Below are 19,350 nucleotides of genomic sequence, written 5' to 3'. Positions count from 1 at the left end.
TCTTGACTCTAAGCAAATGTCTTTGGGAGTGGAATTACCCATCTGAGAGAAATTGATCAGGCTGGGTTGTAGAGTGTTTCCTTAGTATAGACGTGTGTCCTTTCATTAGTAGATGACCTCTAAAGGGTAAATTTGACTCTGAGAGTCTCCTGCTAAAAAACTCTCATGATTATTTAAAAATATTTTTAGGTGAGACATTGATACTATGGTTATTTTTTTCTTTGAGTTCTCATCTTTTAGTGATATATCCTGAAATATTGGGGGATAAAACAATATGGTGTCTGGTGGGATTTATTTTAAAATAACACAGGGAGGGAGGGGTGGACGTTGTGGATGGTAGTAAAGATGAAACAAAGCTGGCCTTGAGCTGATTGTTGTTGAGGTGGGAGGTATGGAGATTTCATTATACTATTCTGTCTACTTTTTATGTATATTTGTAGTTCTGTATAATAAAAAGTTTTAAAGAGGCCAGGAGCAGTGGCTCACAGCTGTAATCCTAGCACTTTAAGAGGCCGAGGTGGGAAGATTGCTTGAGCCCAGGAGTTCAAGACCACCCTGCGCAACAGAGTGAGACCCCATCTCTGTTAAAAAAAAAAAAAAAAAAAAAAAAGTAGCCAGGTGCAGTGGCTAACGCTTGTAATCCCAGCACTTTGGGAGGCTGAGGTGGGCAGATCGCTTGAGGTCGGCAGATCGCTTGAGGTCAGGAGTTTGAGACCAGCCTGGCCAACATGGTGAAACCCCATCTCTGCTAAAAATAAAACAAAATTAGCAGGGCATGGTGGCACATGCCTGTAGTCCCAGCTACTCTGGAGGCCAAGGCACAAGAATCGTTTGAGCCTGGGAGGTGGAGGTTGCAGTGAGCCGAGATCGTACCCGTGCATTTTTGAGACTCTGTCTCAAAAATAAATAAGTAAAAATAAAAAGTTAAAAAACCTGGCCGGGCGTGGTGGCTCACGCCTGTAATCCCAGCACTTTGGGAGGCCGAGGCGGGCGGATCATGAGTTCAGGAGATCGAGACCATCCTGGCTAACACAGTGAAACCCCGTCTCTACTAAAAATAGAAAGAAAAATTAGCCGGTCGTGGTGGTGGGCGCCTGTAGTCCCAGCTACTCTGGAGGCTGAGGCGGGAGAATGGCGTGAACCTGGGAGGCGGAGCTTCCAGTGAGCCGAGATTGCGCCACTGCACTCCAGCCTGGGCAACAGAGCGAGACTCTGTCTCAAAAAAAAAAAAAAAAAAAAAAAAGTTAAAAAACCCAACCATAGGTATCCCATTGCCTCAAGGAAGGTCCAGCCCTCCCCCTCCAGGCTCGTTTTCTGGGGTGTTCTGGCCCCAGGAAGTGATCTGTGGGTAGCCTTCACACTTACACTCTGGCTTACTGCTGGCCCCTTGCACTAGCTGGCTTCTGTTAATGCACCGCTCTTTCCTTCCCTTTGATCTCCCACATCCTCATCCCATTTGCCTGCCTGACTCTTACAGAGCCTCAGGTCACGGACAATATCCCTTCCTCCAGGCCTTCTGTGATTGCCCTCCGCTCAGGTGTGGATTATGTGCCCTCCTGGGGGTGCTCTGTTCACTGTTTCCCTTATTTTGGCCGCCCTCACGGTGATCCTAACCATCCCCTTCCTTCTGGTTACCCACATTGTACTGTAGTTGGTTTTTTCTTTTGAGGGAAGTGATTATGCCCTGTTGACACTTCTATCCCTGGCACCCATCAGAATCCTGCCATACAGCAGGCAATCCATAAATAAGAGAATAAAAGGCCCACTCTGCTGCTTAGTGGCATTTGGCCTCAGGTTCCCAGCGCCTCTCTCCAGAGCTAGCGGTGTCTGGTGCTGATGTGCTGCCTGCCTGCCTTCATGTTTCTTCATTCCCTTGTTCAGCTGGCCTCTGTTCTGTCCCATTGGGATTTTGAGTGACTTTCTAGAAGTTACAGCAGTGCGAGCATGAGTTTGGACACTACGTTCCTATATCTCCACTGCACGTGGTGAGGAAGCTCCCATCAAACTTGGAACTCTTACATCCTCTAGAATGTTTTGAGTTTTAAAATGGTGCCCCATACTACTAGGCGTAATTTAAACATGCTCATTATTCATGTAATAAGTTGCTCCTCTGTTTTGAATAGGTCTCTATTACAGGGTGCACCTCCAGGGTGCGTTTTATTTTATTTTTTTAGTTTATGAGACAAGGTCTTACTCTGTCACTTAGGCTGGAGAGCAGTGGCGTGATCACAGCTCACTGCAACCTCTACCTCACCTTCCAGTCTCAAGCCATCCACCCACCTTAGCTTCCTGAATAACTGGGACTACAGGCACGCACCACCACACCTGGCTAATTTTTTGTATTTTTAATAGAGATGGGGTTTCGCCATGTTGTCCAGGCTGGTCTCGAACTCCTGAGCTCAAGTGATCTGCCCACCTCGGCCACCTAAAGTGTTGGGATTACAGGCATGAGCCACCATGCCCAGCCAGAGCACATTATATGTTGTCAAGTTGATGGTAGACATGTGAGCCAGGAGCTATGACAGGACTGTTTATTGCAGCAGTGCGAAACAGGAAATGAATAAAAATCTGTCACACAAGAGAATTCTATACAGAAGCGAAAACGTATGAACTGGAGCTAAACGCACAAATTGATTGAATGCCACCAAAAAATAGCAAGCCGAAGAATACATACAATGCAATACCATTTATACGAAGTTCAAAGACATGCAAAACTGAGCAATATACTGTTAAGAAATTTGTGTGTGTATATGTATATATGTATGTGTGTGTGTGTGTGTGTGGGGGGGTGTGTATAATGCCTGTATGTGCCTGTACATATTGTCTTAGACTGTTTGAACTGCTATAACATAATGCCTGGGCATGGCTTCTAAACAACAGAAATTTATTTATTTAGAGACAGAGTCTCACTCTGTTGCCCAGGCTGGAGTGCAGTGGCATGATCTCAGCTCACTGCAACCTCTGCCTCCCAGGTACAAGTGATTCTCCTGCCTCAGCCTCCCGAGTAGCTGGGATTAGAGGCGCCTGCCACCACGCCCAACTAATTTTTGTATTTTTAGTAGAGACAGGGTTTCACTATGTTGGACAGGCTCGTCTCGAACTCCTGACCTCAAGTGGTCCACCTGCCTTGGCCTCCCAAGGTGCTGGGATTACAGGCATGAGCCACTGCACCCAACCAGAAATTTATTTCTCATAATTATGGAGACTAGGAAGTCCAACATCAAGGTGGCGGCAGACTCATTGTCTGGTGAGGACCTGCTTTCTAGTTCATAGACGGGACCTTCTCCCTGTGTCCTGGAATGATGAAAGGGGGAAAACAGCTCTCCGGAGTCTCATTTATAAGGGCACTAATCCAATTTATGAGGGCTCCATCCTCATACCTAATCACCTCCCAAAGGCCTCATCTTCAGGTACCATCATATTGGGGGACAGGTTTCAACACATGAACCTTGAGGGGACACAAACGTTCATTCTATAGCACACACACGTGCGTGGAACTGATAAATACGTAGATCCGGACAGAAGTGTTCTCTGGGCAGGAGGGAGGAGATGTGATCAGGGAGGGGCACATGGGACCCTGAGTGCAGGTAACCCTCTGACTTGGGCTGCACAGAAGGTACGTGGTTTTTCGTTGCATTATACTTTATGCCTCATGTATAAGCTAAATATATTCTTCAGATGTATGATATGTCATAACAAAAATAACATTAAAAATCCATCAGCAAGTTCTAAGTGAGGTTACATTCCCAGCACTTTGAAGAAGAGGATTAAAAAAAATTCTTACTGCGTTTCTTCCACAGTTCATAGGGTAATTTTAATCAAATCATTCCTTACTTTACCTAACAGGCTGATGACAGAAATACACATTGCTATAGCTCCCCACTGGTGATCACCAGTGAGTAGATGAAGTAGACAGATCATCTCCCCTAATCCTGTCCTCTCCTTGTTCATCGCAGATGTTGCTGTGGTAGACATGAGTGATGTCTCCAGACAGCCTTCCCTCTTCTACCATCTTGGAGTCCGAGAAAGCTTTGACATGGCCAATAATGTGATCTTGTACCATGACACCGATGCTGACACTGCTCTCTCTTTGAAGGTACCGGGTATTCACCTTCTCCTGAGTACTTCGTTTTGGGAAAGCAGAATTATATGTCTAGCTGAAATGCCACAGTAGCACAGGAAGTTGGAGAAAAACAAAGACTTGCTTGTGCAATTCTTTCCTTCCCACCACAGATTCTAGTTCACACAGATGACTTCCTGGCTACTTAGCGAGCATCTGTGCTACGGTCGTACGTTTGCAAGCAACTTGGGCATTTCCAGGCTCGTTAGGGAAGTGGAGGCAAACACTCCTATTAGTTTCCATTGAAGCAAACACACTGTTCTGAATTCCTTCATGAGCAATTGGATCCAAACCTACACATAAAAATCAGTTCTTAACTTGGATAATAATATGAAGACATTGAACAGTTACCGAAATGGACAGAATATTTTAGTATAGACACAATTAGTCTTTGATGTTATTTTCCCCCAGTCTGAAAGCAAAGCAAAACTGAAAACGTGTGTGTTCCTGCACAACTCATTCATGGTTAAGAATTTCTAAAATGTATTTTTGCAAGTTTGAGACAAGCTTTTTTGGATAACATAGTATTTTTTAAAAAAATGCTTATATTTGTATAGTGGAAATGTTTAACATGAGTTATTCCAAAATTCAGTGGATATTGATATTGTTGAATATTTTAGTCAGAAAATCCTGGCCTATGTTAAATCATTTTAGGAATAATGGATTAGTTTGTTTATAGCAGTGCTTCTCGGCCTTGAGTGCACTTCAGAATTACTGGGAGAGCTTGTAAATATCCCCATGCCTAGGCCCCACCCCAGAGCAATTACATCACAATCTCAGGGATGGGGATGGGACCCAGGCACGGAGATTTTTTTTAACCTCCCAAATGTGCAACCATGGGTGAGAACCAATGGTTTGGAGAGTCAGCCTTGACAGACATCATTTCTAAAGGTTCAGTTCCCTCAGTATTAAAAATCACTGGTAGATAGTAGTGCAATTTTATGCCAAAGTTGGACATTTTCACTGTGTTTCTTGAGATTTAATATTAACTAGATTTTCTGGGTTATGTAAGGATTTGAGATTATTTCCTGGTAGAAATACCACCTGCTTGAGATGTGTAACTTGTATGTGCTTAACATCATATATACTTTACATAGATATGTGCTCAGTAATTATGGCAAAATACTGTATTTTAATAAGTCATTTGTATGACAGTGAAAGAAGAAACTTTTATTAGTGTACTTTACATTGTAGAATAGTTTCCCCAGGGCTGTAAACCAATGTAAATTACATTAGATAGTTAGATATTGACCTTGTACTGATTTTCACCAAGGTAGCTATGCTTAGGAATATTTAGAACTTAAGGCCGGGCGCGGTGGCTCAAGCCTGTAATCCCAGCACTTTGGGAGGCCGAGGCGGGCGGATCACGAGGTCAGGAGATCGAGACCATCCTGGCTAACATGGTGAAACCCCGTCTCTACTAAAAATACAAAAAAATTAGCCGGGCGGGGTGGCGGGCGCCTGTAGTCCCAGCTACTCGGGAGGCTGAGGCAGGAGAATGGCGTGAACCCGGGAGGCGGAGCTTGCAGTGAGCCGAGATCGCGCCACTGCACTCTAGCCTGGGGGACAGAGCAAGACTCCGTCTCAAAAAAAAAAAAAAAAAAAAAAAAAAAAAAAAAAAAAAAGGAATATTTAGAACTTAGCAAGTATGAAAGATATAGATTATTAACCTATATTTTGATGAAAAACATGAAATTAGAATTTTTTTTTTTCAATTTAGGACAGTTTCTTCAACTGTGCCTTAGCAAAGCCCTCTGGAAAGTTCTATGGACTAGATGTTTTAATTTTTAATAATACAGAAAAATACTTCCTAAAATGGAAATGGGTAGTCAGTTATATTTAACACCAGAAGAAGCAGTTTGCACTTGTTATCAGGAAATAAAAATCTCAGAATATATAAAACATGTTTTACAGGGCAGCTGTTTAGTTATGGTGTTTCCCCCCTGCCCTGGAAATGTTGGTGCGTAAATGAGACAGTCAAGGGCTGCCTAATTATCATACTAAATTTACTGACTAAAATTGTTGTCATTGAATTTGAACATTCCTAGACAGTTGTAGCGGGGTGTCAGGAATTCTACTACCAAAACCCCTTCTGTAGGAAGGCTGACTGTGGTATGGCCTTCACATTGATTGATTCAAGAAATGGTTCCAGATCCGGGGATAGCACGGTGCCTTCTAGGCCCTTCCTTGCTATCGCCGACATTCTTTTCTGGGAAGGCAAGACGCAGGGCACTCAGCACCCCAAACTTGAAGCTCAAAATATCTTTTGGGCAAAAGCATTGGCCCTGTTGTGGGGAAATCCTTATAAATGCCCCCTAATAGTTCCAGAGACTAACCAGTGGTGATCAATTTTCTTTGGAGTATGAATGTTGCAATTCAGAGGTTCATTGTGTTTGAAGCTTTTGGAGAGGGAGGTTTCACATGATTAATTCTTGCTCTAAGGTGGGTGCTTTTATGTGATTAATTCTTACATGATTAATTTCTTTTATAGAGGGGCATGCTGGCTAATGCTTATGGAAATTAGCTGTTTTGAAAAAAAGCTATATTCATCTTTTCTTTTTCTTTTCAGGACATGGTAACTCAGAAAAACACAGTAAGTATTACATTTTCAGAATTTTAATTCTGAAATTAAATGTAAATGTCAATTTGTAAAATGCTTGCCTGAAAATCACCCAGGTAGCAAGATGACTTCTAATCACGCCTGTGTGTTGTGTTTCTAAGAAGGACAGCTAGAAATCTCGCTATGCCTCAACCTGCCGGCCCCAGGCCCCACTCAGCCATTGAGGGTGTGGGCCAGAAGGCAAGGCCAGGCGAGAAAGTGTATGTTCTTCATTACCTGCTGGGACTTTGAGCTGTAACCTTCTGGGTGACTCCTTCTGAGCTGGGTCGATGTTCCATGGACCACCAGTAATCTTTTTGCTGGAGTCAATACCTCCCATGCTTCCCAAGCAGAGTTTCCCTAACAATGGAGGAACGTGAACTTGTATGCCAGTTAATATGGGGCACAAGTTTCTTGCCACAAACGGAAAAGTGGGATGGAATTCTACTTCCTTCTGTCCCATTTATATACTGAAGTCTCCTGATTTGGCTTAAAAGTTCCTGAAATTACATAGTTTTATTGCCACGTTGGTTTGAATAGTATAATGAAATCACCACCCTAAAAATGTTTTAAAAGGATCTTGGCCTTGGAAATGTTGCCAAGGTTATCCTGTACCCTTGAGTGCACTCCAAGCTGCCCATCCCTCCAGACCTATGGCATTGTGGTTTGAGAAACCGTGACCTAGACTCAGGACCAGGCCCTTGGTCCCCCTCCTTAGAGCCTTAGTCTCCTTCCTGCTGGCTCTTCTAGAAGGAACAGGCCTGCAGACTCTCTTCCTATTGCAGTTGGAGTTCCTAGGAGAGGGAGAAAAGGGCCCAGGAGGCAAAGCTTTCCCCTGGGGCCCTCTGCAGAAGTCCCCAACCTGCAGCTTGGGGACCCAGCTTCCCCAGGACCCTGACAGAGCCCCCCACCTGAGACCTAAGTTTCAGAAACAGAGCAAGTGGCGTAGTGCACGTGATTACTATTGGAGCATGAATTTTACAAGCAGGCCTGTAAGATAAGGCATCGGGTGGTTTTAGATTCCTTTTGGAAAAGATATGGGATCAGGTGTGACTTTTTTTTTGGTCCCATTTACATGCTGATGTTGTCCACTTGTGAGAGTCTTTCCTGTTCTTCCTACAGCTTGACTTTTTTTTTTTTTTTTTTTTTTTTTTTTGAGACAGTCTCGTTCTGTCGGCCAGGCTGAAGTGCAGTGGCGGCGTGATCTTGGCTCACTGCAACCTCTGCCTCCAGGGTTCTAGTGATTCTCCCGTCTCAGCCTCCTGAGTAGCTGGGATTATAGGTGCCTACCACCACGCCTGGCTAATTTTTGTATTTTTAGTAGAGACATGGTTTCCCCATGTTGGCCAGGCTGGTCTTGAACTCCTGACCTCAAGTGATCTGCCTGCCTTGGCCTCCTAAAGTACTGAGATTACAGGCGTGAGCCACCGCACCCGGCCCTGATTTTTAAAATTACCTAATTTGTGGAGAAATGGGGAAGAAGTCAAAGGAGATTGGGCCTGAGGCCCAGGAGGTGCAGTTGTAGCCGCAGCCCTATCTCTAAGTTACAGTGGGCAGTCTGTTGTTCCACCCCCGCCTAGGCCTCAGGATCCTCAGCGATAAAATGAGAAATGTTCAACCTTGCTGTTTTGCTCATTGATACCTTCCAGCCCTCAACATCTGTAGTTCCATATTTGTTATACAAGCAAAAAGATGTAACCTGGATTTAATGCAAGAAATGGCTATGAAATGCTGATTCCTTAGAACAGCAAGAGTTACGTTGAGGCAAGGAGCAAGGAAGACAACTCGTTTCCTTTCTCCATTCCTCACTGTTGGATGCATCAGTACTCGGAAATAGTCTCTCGTCCCGGAGACTTGGTGTCACGCTGTTACAATTCCACTACATACCTCCCTTCTGGTGCACTCTCCCGCTTCCAAAACACCCAGGAATTCCTTAACATTCTTAGTAATTCCAAGCATACCTCGGCACTATTCTTCCTAGGTATCTGTTTGTTTTTTAGGAATAAACTTACTCTAAAGCAGCGGTCCCCAACCTTTTCATCACCAGGGACTGGTTTCATGGAAGACAATTTTTCCACAGACCAGAGGTGGGGGATGGTTTCAGGATGAAACTGTTTGACCTCAGATCATTAGGCATTAGATTCTCATAAGGAGCACGCAGCCTAGATCCCTCACATGTGCAGTTCACGATAGGGTTTGCACTCCTGTAAGAATCTAATGTCACCAATGATCTGACAGGAGGTGGAGTTCAGACAATAATGCTCGCTCACCCACCACTCACCTCCTGCTATGTGGCCTGGTTCCTAACAGGCCACTGACAGGTACTGATCCATGGCCCTGGGGATTGGGGACCCCTGCTCTAAAGGATTTGGCAGCTAATCTCTTTGCTATATTTGGCATTATGTTAGAATTTGGTGCCCAGTATTGGTTGTCATGCTTGGCAAGATGTGAAAATTTAGAGCACTCAGAAGAATAAAAGGATCCCAGGTGATGTGATGAGTGGAAAATTGCACTAAGAGGAAAAGCTAAAGGGAACTAAGCCTTGAGGGGTACCATTAGTAGTCATCTTCAAATGCTATCCTCTTTCTGAAAGTAAAGAGACGTTTACTTTTTCCACTCCAGATGGGATGGAAGTAGGGTAAACAGAAAAATGGTTTGGATCAGCAGAATGGACATCTTGCAACTAATGGTGATTAAACATTAAAATAGAATGTCAAAGTAACTTGGGTGGCTTCTAAGGAGAATTTCTCAGTTGTCCCCTCCATGTGGATTGGAGTGACCCTGGAATCAGACACCTGGATCATATGACCCCAGAGATTCCGAGAGAGAACCTGATGGAATTGTGGGTTTGTGATCATTTTGCAAAGATTTTGATTAACACACACACACACACACACACACACACACACACACACACACACACAGTGAACAGTGAAGTCTTGTAAATAAGGGGTACGAATTAGATGCCACACCCTGAACATGTAGCCAGATGTTTGAAATGATTTATGAATATGTGAAAACCAGGATGCTTTGAGATCTCTTTTCAAGGAGTCATTTGATATTTCTAAAATTGTACTTTTACCCAGAAAGGGAGATGGAAAAATAAAAAATAATAAAATAATAATAACAAAGATAAAATTGTGCTTGATGATGTATTGAATTCAGCTTTATGTGGCAGCAGAAGTGGGCACATTTATCTCCATTTCTTTTTTTTTTTTTTTTTTTTTTTGAGATGGAGTCTCGCCCTGTAGCCCAGGCTGGAGTGCAGTGGCATGATCTTGGCTTACCGCAACCTCTGCCTCCCAGGTTTGAGTGATTCTCCTGCCTCAGCCTCCCGAGGAGCTTGGATTACAGGCATGTGCCACCATGACCGGCTAATTTTTGTATTTTTTTTTTAGTAGAGACAGGGTTTCACCATGTTGGCCAGGCTGGTCTCAAACTCCTGGCCTCAGATGATCTGCCCACGTTGGCCTCCCAAAGTGCTGGGATTACAGGTCACATTGCGTGGCCATTTGTCTCCATTTCTAGGGGCATTTGCTTTGCAGGGATGCCGAGGCCAGGAAGCCAAACTCCAGGCTTCAGGGTGGACCACCTGCAGCTCTTCTGGGCTTCTTTGCTCTTTGGAAACATGGTATCACCTTTTGTGTTCACCTCTTTTTCCGATGATGCTCATATTCTTGTGTTCTGGTTTTGTTTTTTTTTTGAAATGCTTTATGTAGGTATAATTTACATACCACAAAATGTACCTAGTTTAAGCGCACACAATTCAATGATTTTTAATAAATGACATAATTGTGCAGCCAGTTGTGGGTTGTGTGCCACAGTCTAGTTTTAGAGCATTTCCCTGACCCCAAAATGCTTATTTGCAGACAATCTCTCTTCCCACACCCAGCCCCAGGCAAGAACTAATCTGCTTTTCGTCTTATAGACTTGCCTTTTCAAGACTTCTCATGTGAAAGGAACTATACAGTATGTGATCTTTTGCATCTGGCTTCTATCACTTAGGATGATGTTTTCGAAGATCATCCATAATCCACTAGGATCATGGATGCATGGATCAGTAGTTCTTTCCTTTTTATTCCTGAATGGTATTCTACCGTATAGATATTCCACATTTTATCCATTCCCCAGTAGATGGATTTTTGGATCGTTTCCACTTTCTGGCTATTATGAATAATGCCACTGTGAATATTCGAGTGCAAATCTTTGTGTGGGCACATGTTTTTATTCCTCTTGGATACATACCTAGGAATGGAATTGCCAAGTCATATGGTAATTATAGGCTTTTTTTTCTTTTGAGCTGGAGTCTCGCTCTGTCACCCAGGCTGGAGTGCAATGGCGCGATTTTGGCTCACTGCAACTTCTGCCTCCTGGGTTCGAGTGATTCTCCTGCCTCAGCCTCCTGAGTAGGTGGGATTATAGGCGCCTGCCACCATGCCTGGCTAAATTTTTTTGTATTTTTAGTAGAGATGTGATTTCATCATATTGGACAGGCTGGTCTCGAACTCCTGACTTCAAGTGATCCACCTGCCTCAGCCTCCCAAAGTGCTGGGATTACAGGTGTGAGCCCCTGTGCCTGGCTGGTAAATATACCTTTAATTTCTTAAGAAACTGTCAAAACAATTCCAAAGTGGCTGTGCCATTTTACATTTCCACCAGCAGTGAGAGGTCCAGTATCTTCACATCCTTGCCAATACTTGATATCATCTGTCTTTTTATTATAGCCATTCTAGTGAGTATGAACTGATGCCTCAGTGTAGTTTTATTTTGCATTTCCCTAGTGGCTAATAATGTTGAGCATCTTTTCATGTGCTGATTAGTCATTCATAGTCTTCTTTGGTGAAATGTCTGTTCAAATCTTTTGCCCATTTAAAATTGGGCTGTGTTATTACGAAGCTATATAAGAGTTCTGTATACATTTTGGAAGCAAGGCCCTTATTAGAGGTTTTATCGATTATTTCTTTTATGGATCGTGCTTTTGGTATATCTGTGAACTCTTAGCCCAAACCAAGGTCATGAAGTATGACTCCTATGTTTTCTTTTAAGAGTTTTATAGTTTTAGCTCTTACCTTTAGGTCTCTGATCCATTTTGAGTTAATTTTTGTGTCTGGTGTGAGGTAGATGTCCAACTTCATTCTTTCGCATTTGGATCCCTAGTTGTCCCAGCACTGTTTCTTAAAAAAAAACAAAACAAAACCCAAAAAACTATCTTGTCATCTTTGAATCATCTTGCCACCCTCGTCAAAATCAATTGACTGTATACGTAAGGGTTTATTTTTGGACTCTCAATTATACTCCATTGACATATGTGTCTACTCTTATGCTAATACCACACCGGTTTAAAACTTTTTTTTTTTTTTTTTTTTTTTTTGAGATAAGGTCTCACTCTGTCACCCAGGCTGGAGTGCAGTGGTGCGATCATGGCTCACTACAGCCTTGACTTCCCTTGGCTCGGGTAATACTCCCACCTCAGCCTCCCGAGTGCCTGGAATTATAGGTGCACGCCACCATGCCCAGCTAATTTTTCTATTTTTTGTAGAGGTGGGGTTTTGCCATGTTGCCCAGGCTGGTTTCAAACTCCTGGGCTTGAGCAATCTGCCCACCTCAGCCTCCCAAAGTGCTGGGATTACAGGCATGAGCCACCATACCCAGCCCTTTTTTGTTTTTGTTTTTGTTTTTTTTTTGAGACAGAGTTTTACTCTTGTCGCCCAGGCTGGAGTGCAATGGCGTGATCTCCGCTCACTGCAACCTCTGCCTCCCGGGTTCAAGCAATGCTCCTGCCTCAGCCTCCTGAGTAGCTGGGATCACAGGTGCCCACTACCACGCACAGCTAATTTTTTTTTTTTTTAAGTAGAGACCGGGTTTCACAGTGTTGGCCAGGCTGATCTCGAACTCTTGACCTCAGGTGATCTACCTGCCTTGGCCTCCCAAAGTGCTAGAATTACAGGCACAAGCCACTGTGCCTGGCCTGCACTCGGCCCTTTTTAAAAAATTTATTTTTCTTTGTTTTTTGTTTTGTTATGGGACAGGGTCTTACTCTGTCACTGCAGCTGGGGTGCAGTAGTGCAATCACAGCTCACTGCAGTCTGCACTATTTTGATTACTATAGCTTTGTAGTAATTTTTGAAATTTGGAAGTGCGAATCCTCCAACTTTGTTCTTTTTCAACATTGTTTTGGCCATTTGGGGCCCCTCGAAGTTCCATATGAATTTGAGGATTAGCTTTTCCATTTCTGGAAAAAAAAAAGCCATTGAATATTGATAAGTATTGCATTGTATCTGTAGATTGCTTGGCTGGTATTGACATCTTAATAGTTTTAAGTCTACTAATCTGTGAATGTGGGATGTCTTTCCATTTATTTAGGTCTTCTTTAATTTATTTCAGCAATATTTTGTAGTTTTCCATGTACAGGTCTTTCACTTTCTTGGTTACACTTACTCCTGTGTATTCTTATTCTTTTGGATACTCTTGTGAATGGAATTGTTTTCTTAATTTCTTTTTCAGGATTGAGTTTAAAAAAATACCTGTCACAAAAATCTTGAACACTACATTTCACTTCATATTTCAGTGTTTGATTGAGTTGAAAACGTAATTGACTTTTTGGTCAGAGTTCTATACAAATGGCTTCTGGTTTTTCCTGTATTTTCATCCATTTTAATTCTTATACTATTTTATGCTGCTTTGGAGATGACAGAGATGGCCTTTTTCTGCAGTTTATCACTTTAGAGAAAACATGTTTATATGGTGACAGATGAAGGCTGAGTCTTTATGAAAGTAAAAGAGTGAAAATACAGCCAACCCCAAGGCTACTTTATCTGTTTAACCTTGGAACTTCCTAGTACTTTGCCACTAGTGTACATAGTCCATAGGCATTGCGTAGCTTCATTTGTTTTAATTTTCCTTAGCAAGGATCATCATACCTTTATACTTATAGCTTATTTTGCAGGTTGATTTCCTCGAGACCCAGACTCTGAGGCTGAGTTTAGGGTACAGGAGGTTTATTAAGGGATGCCTTTGGGATGGCTGCTGGGGAAGGGGAGTAAATGAAGCAGGACTGGCCAGAGGGAGAGATGCAGCTGAGATGCAGGCTCAATGACAGCTTTGGCTGACCACATTGGGAGGGAGGTCTGGAGCTGAAATGGCCTTTCTGAGTTGTCTTGGGTTGGGATGAAATGGCCAGGCCTCTATGTTCCTCCGTGTGTCCTACTAGGAATGTAGCTTGGATGAGATACTCTCTGGAACTGACACAGTTCAGAAGGGACTAACAGTAAGGGGCTGCTTCCTAGAGAGCTCCCAGCAACTGGGGCAACACATCCTTCCTCGAGGTTGGGTTGGGGGGTTCTGGGTAGTATACCTGCATATCCACCACATTATAATTATTTCATTCGAGAAATGTGTGTATGTATGTGTGTCATATATACCCCAAGACTAAGAAATACATTTCCAAGGCTTAGAGGTACTGCAATAATTTTTTCCACTGAATTGGTGGGTAAATTACCTGAAAGCTGTGCATAGCCTTGCTAGAGAGGCACCATGGAGACAAGCACCTTCTCTGTCCCCCAGGAGAATTACTGGGAGAAAACAAGGTGTTCTACCCCACACTTGCAGAAGGAATTGTTAAAAGTACATTGGACTTTATTTTCATTTGTCATGTCCTAAAGCCAGAGTTCACAGTTGTTTTTTTAAAAAGCAGAGTTAAATTTCCAAGCTAGGATCACATTATTTAAAAAAAAAAAACACCTTATTAAAAAACACGTTATTAAAAAACTAATCTGGTTCTTGACCTCTGGTTTAGGTGATTTTTTTTTTCTGGAAAGCCAGTGAGATTTAAGAGAAACTCATTGTTCCCATTAAAATGGTTATCTTTATAATCCAAATAAATTAGAAATTCTTTGAAAAACAGACACTGGCAATATTGGGGACACTGTCTTCAATACTGGAAGTCTCTCCTCTGGCTTAGGAACATGTGTAGGTCTCGGTCAGGGTAACAATTTCTCCTGGTGTTTTCCTCTTGCCTTTCTCAGGCCTTCAGTTTCCTATGGCTTAGGACTCAAAATGATCAAAGATGATATGGATTGCTTAGGGACGCTTTGGTAGAAAGACAGTTAAGTTTCTTTTCTCTTTTCTGTATCCTTTGGATTTTCTGAGTTCAAAAGATTTCTAGTACTTTTATTAGCAAAGACTCAATTTCAAACAAGAAAGCTACATCTCATAATAGGGAGAATTTTATTTTACACACAGAACATGAATTAATGTAAAAATCTCCGTTCGTTCTTTCTCTCTCTCTCCCCCTCCCCCCTCCCCCCCCTCCCTCCCCCCTCCCGTCTCTCTCCCCCCCTCTCCCCCCTTCCCCTCCTTCCCCTCCTTCCCTCCCTCCCTCTCTCTCTCCTCTTCCCCTCCTTCCCTCCCTCCCTCCCTCTCTCCCCCTTCCCCTCCTTCCCTCCCTCTCTCTCCCCCTCTCTCTCCCCCCTCTCTCTTCCCCTTTCTCCCCCCTCTCTCTTCCCCCTTTCTCCCCCCTCTCTCTTCCCCCTTTCTCCCCCCTCTCTCCCCCCTTTCTCCCCCCTCTCTTCCCCCTTTCTCCCCCCTCTCTTCCCCCTTCTCCCCCCTCTCTCCCCTCTCTCTTTCCCCCTCTCTTTCCCCCCTCTCCCCTCCCTCCCTCCTTCCCTTCCCTCCCTCCCTCCCTCCTTCCCTCTCCCTCTCTCCCCCCTCCCTTCCTCTTTCCCTCTCCCTCCTTTTCTTCCTTCATTCCTTTTTCTTTTCTTTTCCCCTTCTTTTCTTTTCTTCTTCCTTTTTTTTTTTTTTCTAACAGTCTTGCTCTGTTGCCCAGGCTGGAGTGCAGTGGCATGATCTTGGCTCACTGCAACCTCCACCTTCCAGGTTCAAGCGATTCTTCTGCCTCAGCCTCCTGAGTAGCTGAGATTATAGGTGCCCACTACCATGCTTGGCTAATTTTTGTATTTTTAGTAGAGATGGGGTTTCACCATGTTGTCCAGGCTGGTCTTGAACTCCTGAGCTCAGATGACCTGCCTGCTTTGGCCTTGGTCTCCCAAAGTGCCAGGGTTACAGGCGTGAGCCACCATGCCCAGCCCCTTTGCATATTTATTTTATTTGTGTATGTTCTCCTATTTCTGCCTCATCTTAGGTTGCTAGTCTTTTTGTCTTTTTGTTGTTGTTGTTGTTGTTCCTGTCTGTGGTCTTGGTCCTGTGTGTTCTGTTCAGTTGGAGTACTCTGGGTCTGTGAACCATAAAACTTTTCTCTGTACCCCTTGAATATCATAGGGGTAATGTCAGATTTCACAGGGCCAGTGTCAGAACCAAATTATTCATATTTAATTCTACCTACCAACTGGATATGTCTTTCATATCCGTGGCACCGATCTATTTTCTTTAAATCGAGACATAATTCACAGACCGTAGAATTCGCCATTCACTCATCTGTTTATGTTGAGTTCTTTGTACAGCTTTATTTAAGGATATTTCAGAATTAAGCAGACATGGCAGTTAATGACTAGACTCCTGGGAGGACAGGGGTGGGGCCTGAGATTATCTGGCTCCGTGGTCATCTGTAGGCCAGTTGGTTAACCTGCTGGGTCTTGGTTTCTTCCTCTGTTAAATGAGATGATTTTAATGAGGTGACTTTTGAGATTTGTGCCAGCTCTGAAATAATCCTGTGACTTTGATGGCCATTCAGTTGTGTAAACAAAGTAAATCAACTGTCACAACAGCTTAGTTAGCACTCCATGGCACGTTTCCAGCAGGGATATCTTCGTTTACTTTGAAGTGGCACTGTATCCTGATTATCCTGTTGAAATTGTTATACAGTTTCTGAATATTTTTTTCCTCTTATGACCAGATAATTAGAGAAAAGGAGTAGTATAGAATGCTATTTGCATTGATCTAAAAAGAAAACCACTGCATTTTTCTGGACAATGTATATATGTATGTATCTAGCTGGCTAGACAAATAATTATATCTGTTGAGCCTAAAGCTTGTCTTTTTTGGAGTTGTATCAACTTGGATTTTCTTCTATAATAAATTAACTTTGTCATACCTGGTCACATGAAATAATATAAAAAATCTATTGCCCCATATTTGTACATTTACTCCCTAAATTTTCCTGGGAACAATCCTCTGTGTTTTTTCAGTTGTGGTTTTCACTAAGTATTTGTGACCCACTTGTGTTACAAGATAGAAGCCCCAAAGTACCACATTGTGCCAGCAATTGAGAAGTGCATTCTTCTGAAAGTGCTCAGAAATCAGTTCATCTTGAGTGGTGTTAAGTGGCTTTCCATCTGCCTTAGATACTTTATTTCCCTCTTCTCACTTGGCCATTTGTTGACTGATTAAATGTTTGTATCATTATAAAAGATGTTTTCTGGAAGGTCAAGCCACAAGTCTCATTATGAAGTTGGCTGGTACAAACTCAGACATATCATATTTGTTCCAAAGAATTAATTTATAAACCCTGTGCTGCTGTTGACCAGCTTTGCCACCTGCTATGAGCCATAAATAAAAATAAGTGCTGGAGTAATGAGGGACCTTGGCTTGTATATCTTTCTTGGCCTTCTTGGACCTTTGGATGCCTTGCATGGGGCGCCTGCGGAAAAGAGGGAAAATATAGCCAACCCCAAGGCTACTTTATCTATTAAACCTTGGAATTTTTTAGTAGTTTGCCATTAGCGTACATAGTCCACAGGTATTGCGTAGCTTCATTTGTTTTAATATTCCAGCTGCAGAGGAGCCAGCTGAGGAGCAAATCCTAGGTGTCCTTAGTTAGTGGCCATGACCGAAGCCAATGGACAATTGAGGCTCTGACATGCTCTGCTTCTGGGCTGTCCTGAAGAGTCGAGGAAGCTGTTTGCAGATGGGTCTTGCACTGTTCATTCATGGAGAGCTTTATATGTGCAGCCCACTGAAGGAACTCTCACATTTTAGGCCTGCAGTTAGGATGTTCTACGTGAAGCATCTAAGAGTCACGATTGGGTGTTTTTAGCCTTTTAGGGGTAACGGGACCTCTTTGCCAGTCTGGAGGAGCCTATGGGCCCTTCCCAGAATATGTTCTAAAGCAGAGGTCCTCAACCCCTGGGCCACCGACCAGGCTGCACAGCAGGAGGTGAGCAGTGAGCGCCAGCAAAGCTTCATCTGTGTTTATAGCTGCTCCCCCATTGCTCGCATTACCACCTGAACGCTGCCTCCTGTCAGATCAGCAGCGGCATTAAATTCTCATAGGAGCACAAACCCTATTGTGAACTACGCATGGGAGGGATCTAGTTTGTGTGCTCCTTACGAGAAACTCATGCCTGATGATCTCTCACTGTGTCCCATCACTCCCAGATGGGGACCATCTGGTTGTAGGAAAACAATCTCGGGACTCCCATTGATTCTACATCACAGTGAGTTGTATAATTATTTCATTATATATTACAATGTAATAATAATAGAAATAAAGTGTACAATAAATGTAATGCACTTGAATCATCCTGAAACCACCCCCAACCCCTGCCCACCTGGTCCGTGGAAAAATTGTTTTCCATGAAACCAGTCCCTGGTGCCAAAAATGTTGGGGACCACTGTTTTAAAGTGTTTAAATACAAAGAATTACAAACGAGACCCTTCATATCAAAATACAGTTATCAAAATATTTTAAAGTTATATATAATTATGTGCTTCTTTACTGATGTCTTAAATAATGAGATCAAACAGCAGATCTTAAAAAGTGTCATAATATTTGGAGTAGTGATGGGCATAAAAGTTATTTTGAGATCTCTGCAGGAACTGTAATGTGATATGAAAAAGTCTGTGACTCCTGTTACCAACAAAGTCTTAAGTCTCAAGTCTACTACTACTAGGGTATGTTACCTACATTCCTAAGTGAGGGAAATGTTATGTTTCAGTTGAAGGCAAATGATGACAAAGATGTAATTTTTTTTTCTTTCAAGTTCACAGACTCCCCCCCTCCAAGAATGACTGGATCTCAGGTTTAGAACTCCTAGTCCCTTCTAGAACTATTGCACATAGAGAATATTTGTGCAAAAAAAAAATGGCCATGATTAAGCCTCTATTGTCTAATGAGGCTGACACTATTATCATCTCCCTCTTAAAGATGAGAAAACTGAGGTTTAGATAGATGAGTACATTTTTCAGGGTCATCCATTTAGGATGGATGGAGCTGGAATTCAATCCTTGGCCCTCTGAATTCTTCACTAGATTGCTATGCTTGAGTTGAGATGATACTTTGTTTCTATATTGATAAAGTATTTCTTGTTCACCACACTTCACAAATGTGAAAAACAACACTATCCAGTTCAGCTGAGAGGACGAATAAATTAGCATGCCCTTATACACTGTGGGTGGGAGTGTAAATTGCTCCATCCTTTATGACAGCAGTTTGGTCAAAATATATTAAGAACCTTACATTTGTTCTGGTAATTTTACTCCTGGGAAGATATCCTTAGAAAAAGATCACAGTACAAAGATGCCATATGGAAAGATGTTCATCTCAGTGACACTTATAGTAAGGAAATTTCAAAACAAACTGAAAGTTAGGCAATAGAAGAATGGTTAAGTATCCTATATATATTTACCAGATGGTATATTAGGCAGACATTTAAAATTATGGCATTTAAGACTA

The 19,350-nt window shown here is 42.8% G+C and overlaps 1 protein-coding gene across 1 annotated transcript in view; it reads left to right on the top strand.

Annotated features, from left to right (window-relative positions):
• Positions 1–19,350, top strand: part of MAP3K15 (mitogen-activated protein kinase kinase kinase 15) — a 203,522-nt gene that overhangs the window by 23,301 nt on the left and 160,871 nt on the right. Inside the window, exons 2-3 of the mRNA XM_030807584.1 lie at positions 3,957–4,096; positions 6,690–6,713. Coding sequence (XP_030663444.1) covers positions 3,957–4,096; positions 6,690–6,713 — 164 coding nt within the window. The remainder of the gene's footprint in view (positions 1–3,956; positions 4,097–6,689; positions 6,714–19,350) is intronic.

Source organism: Nomascus leucogenys, chromosome X (assembly GCF_006542625.1).
Source record: "Nomascus leucogenys isolate Asia chromosome X, Asia_NLE_v1, whole genome shotgun sequence".
Classification (NCBI taxonomy): Eukaryota; Metazoa; Chordata; class Mammalia; order Primates; family Hylobatidae; genus Nomascus; species Nomascus leucogenys.
This window is presented reverse-complemented; position numbering and strand designations above follow the sequence as displayed.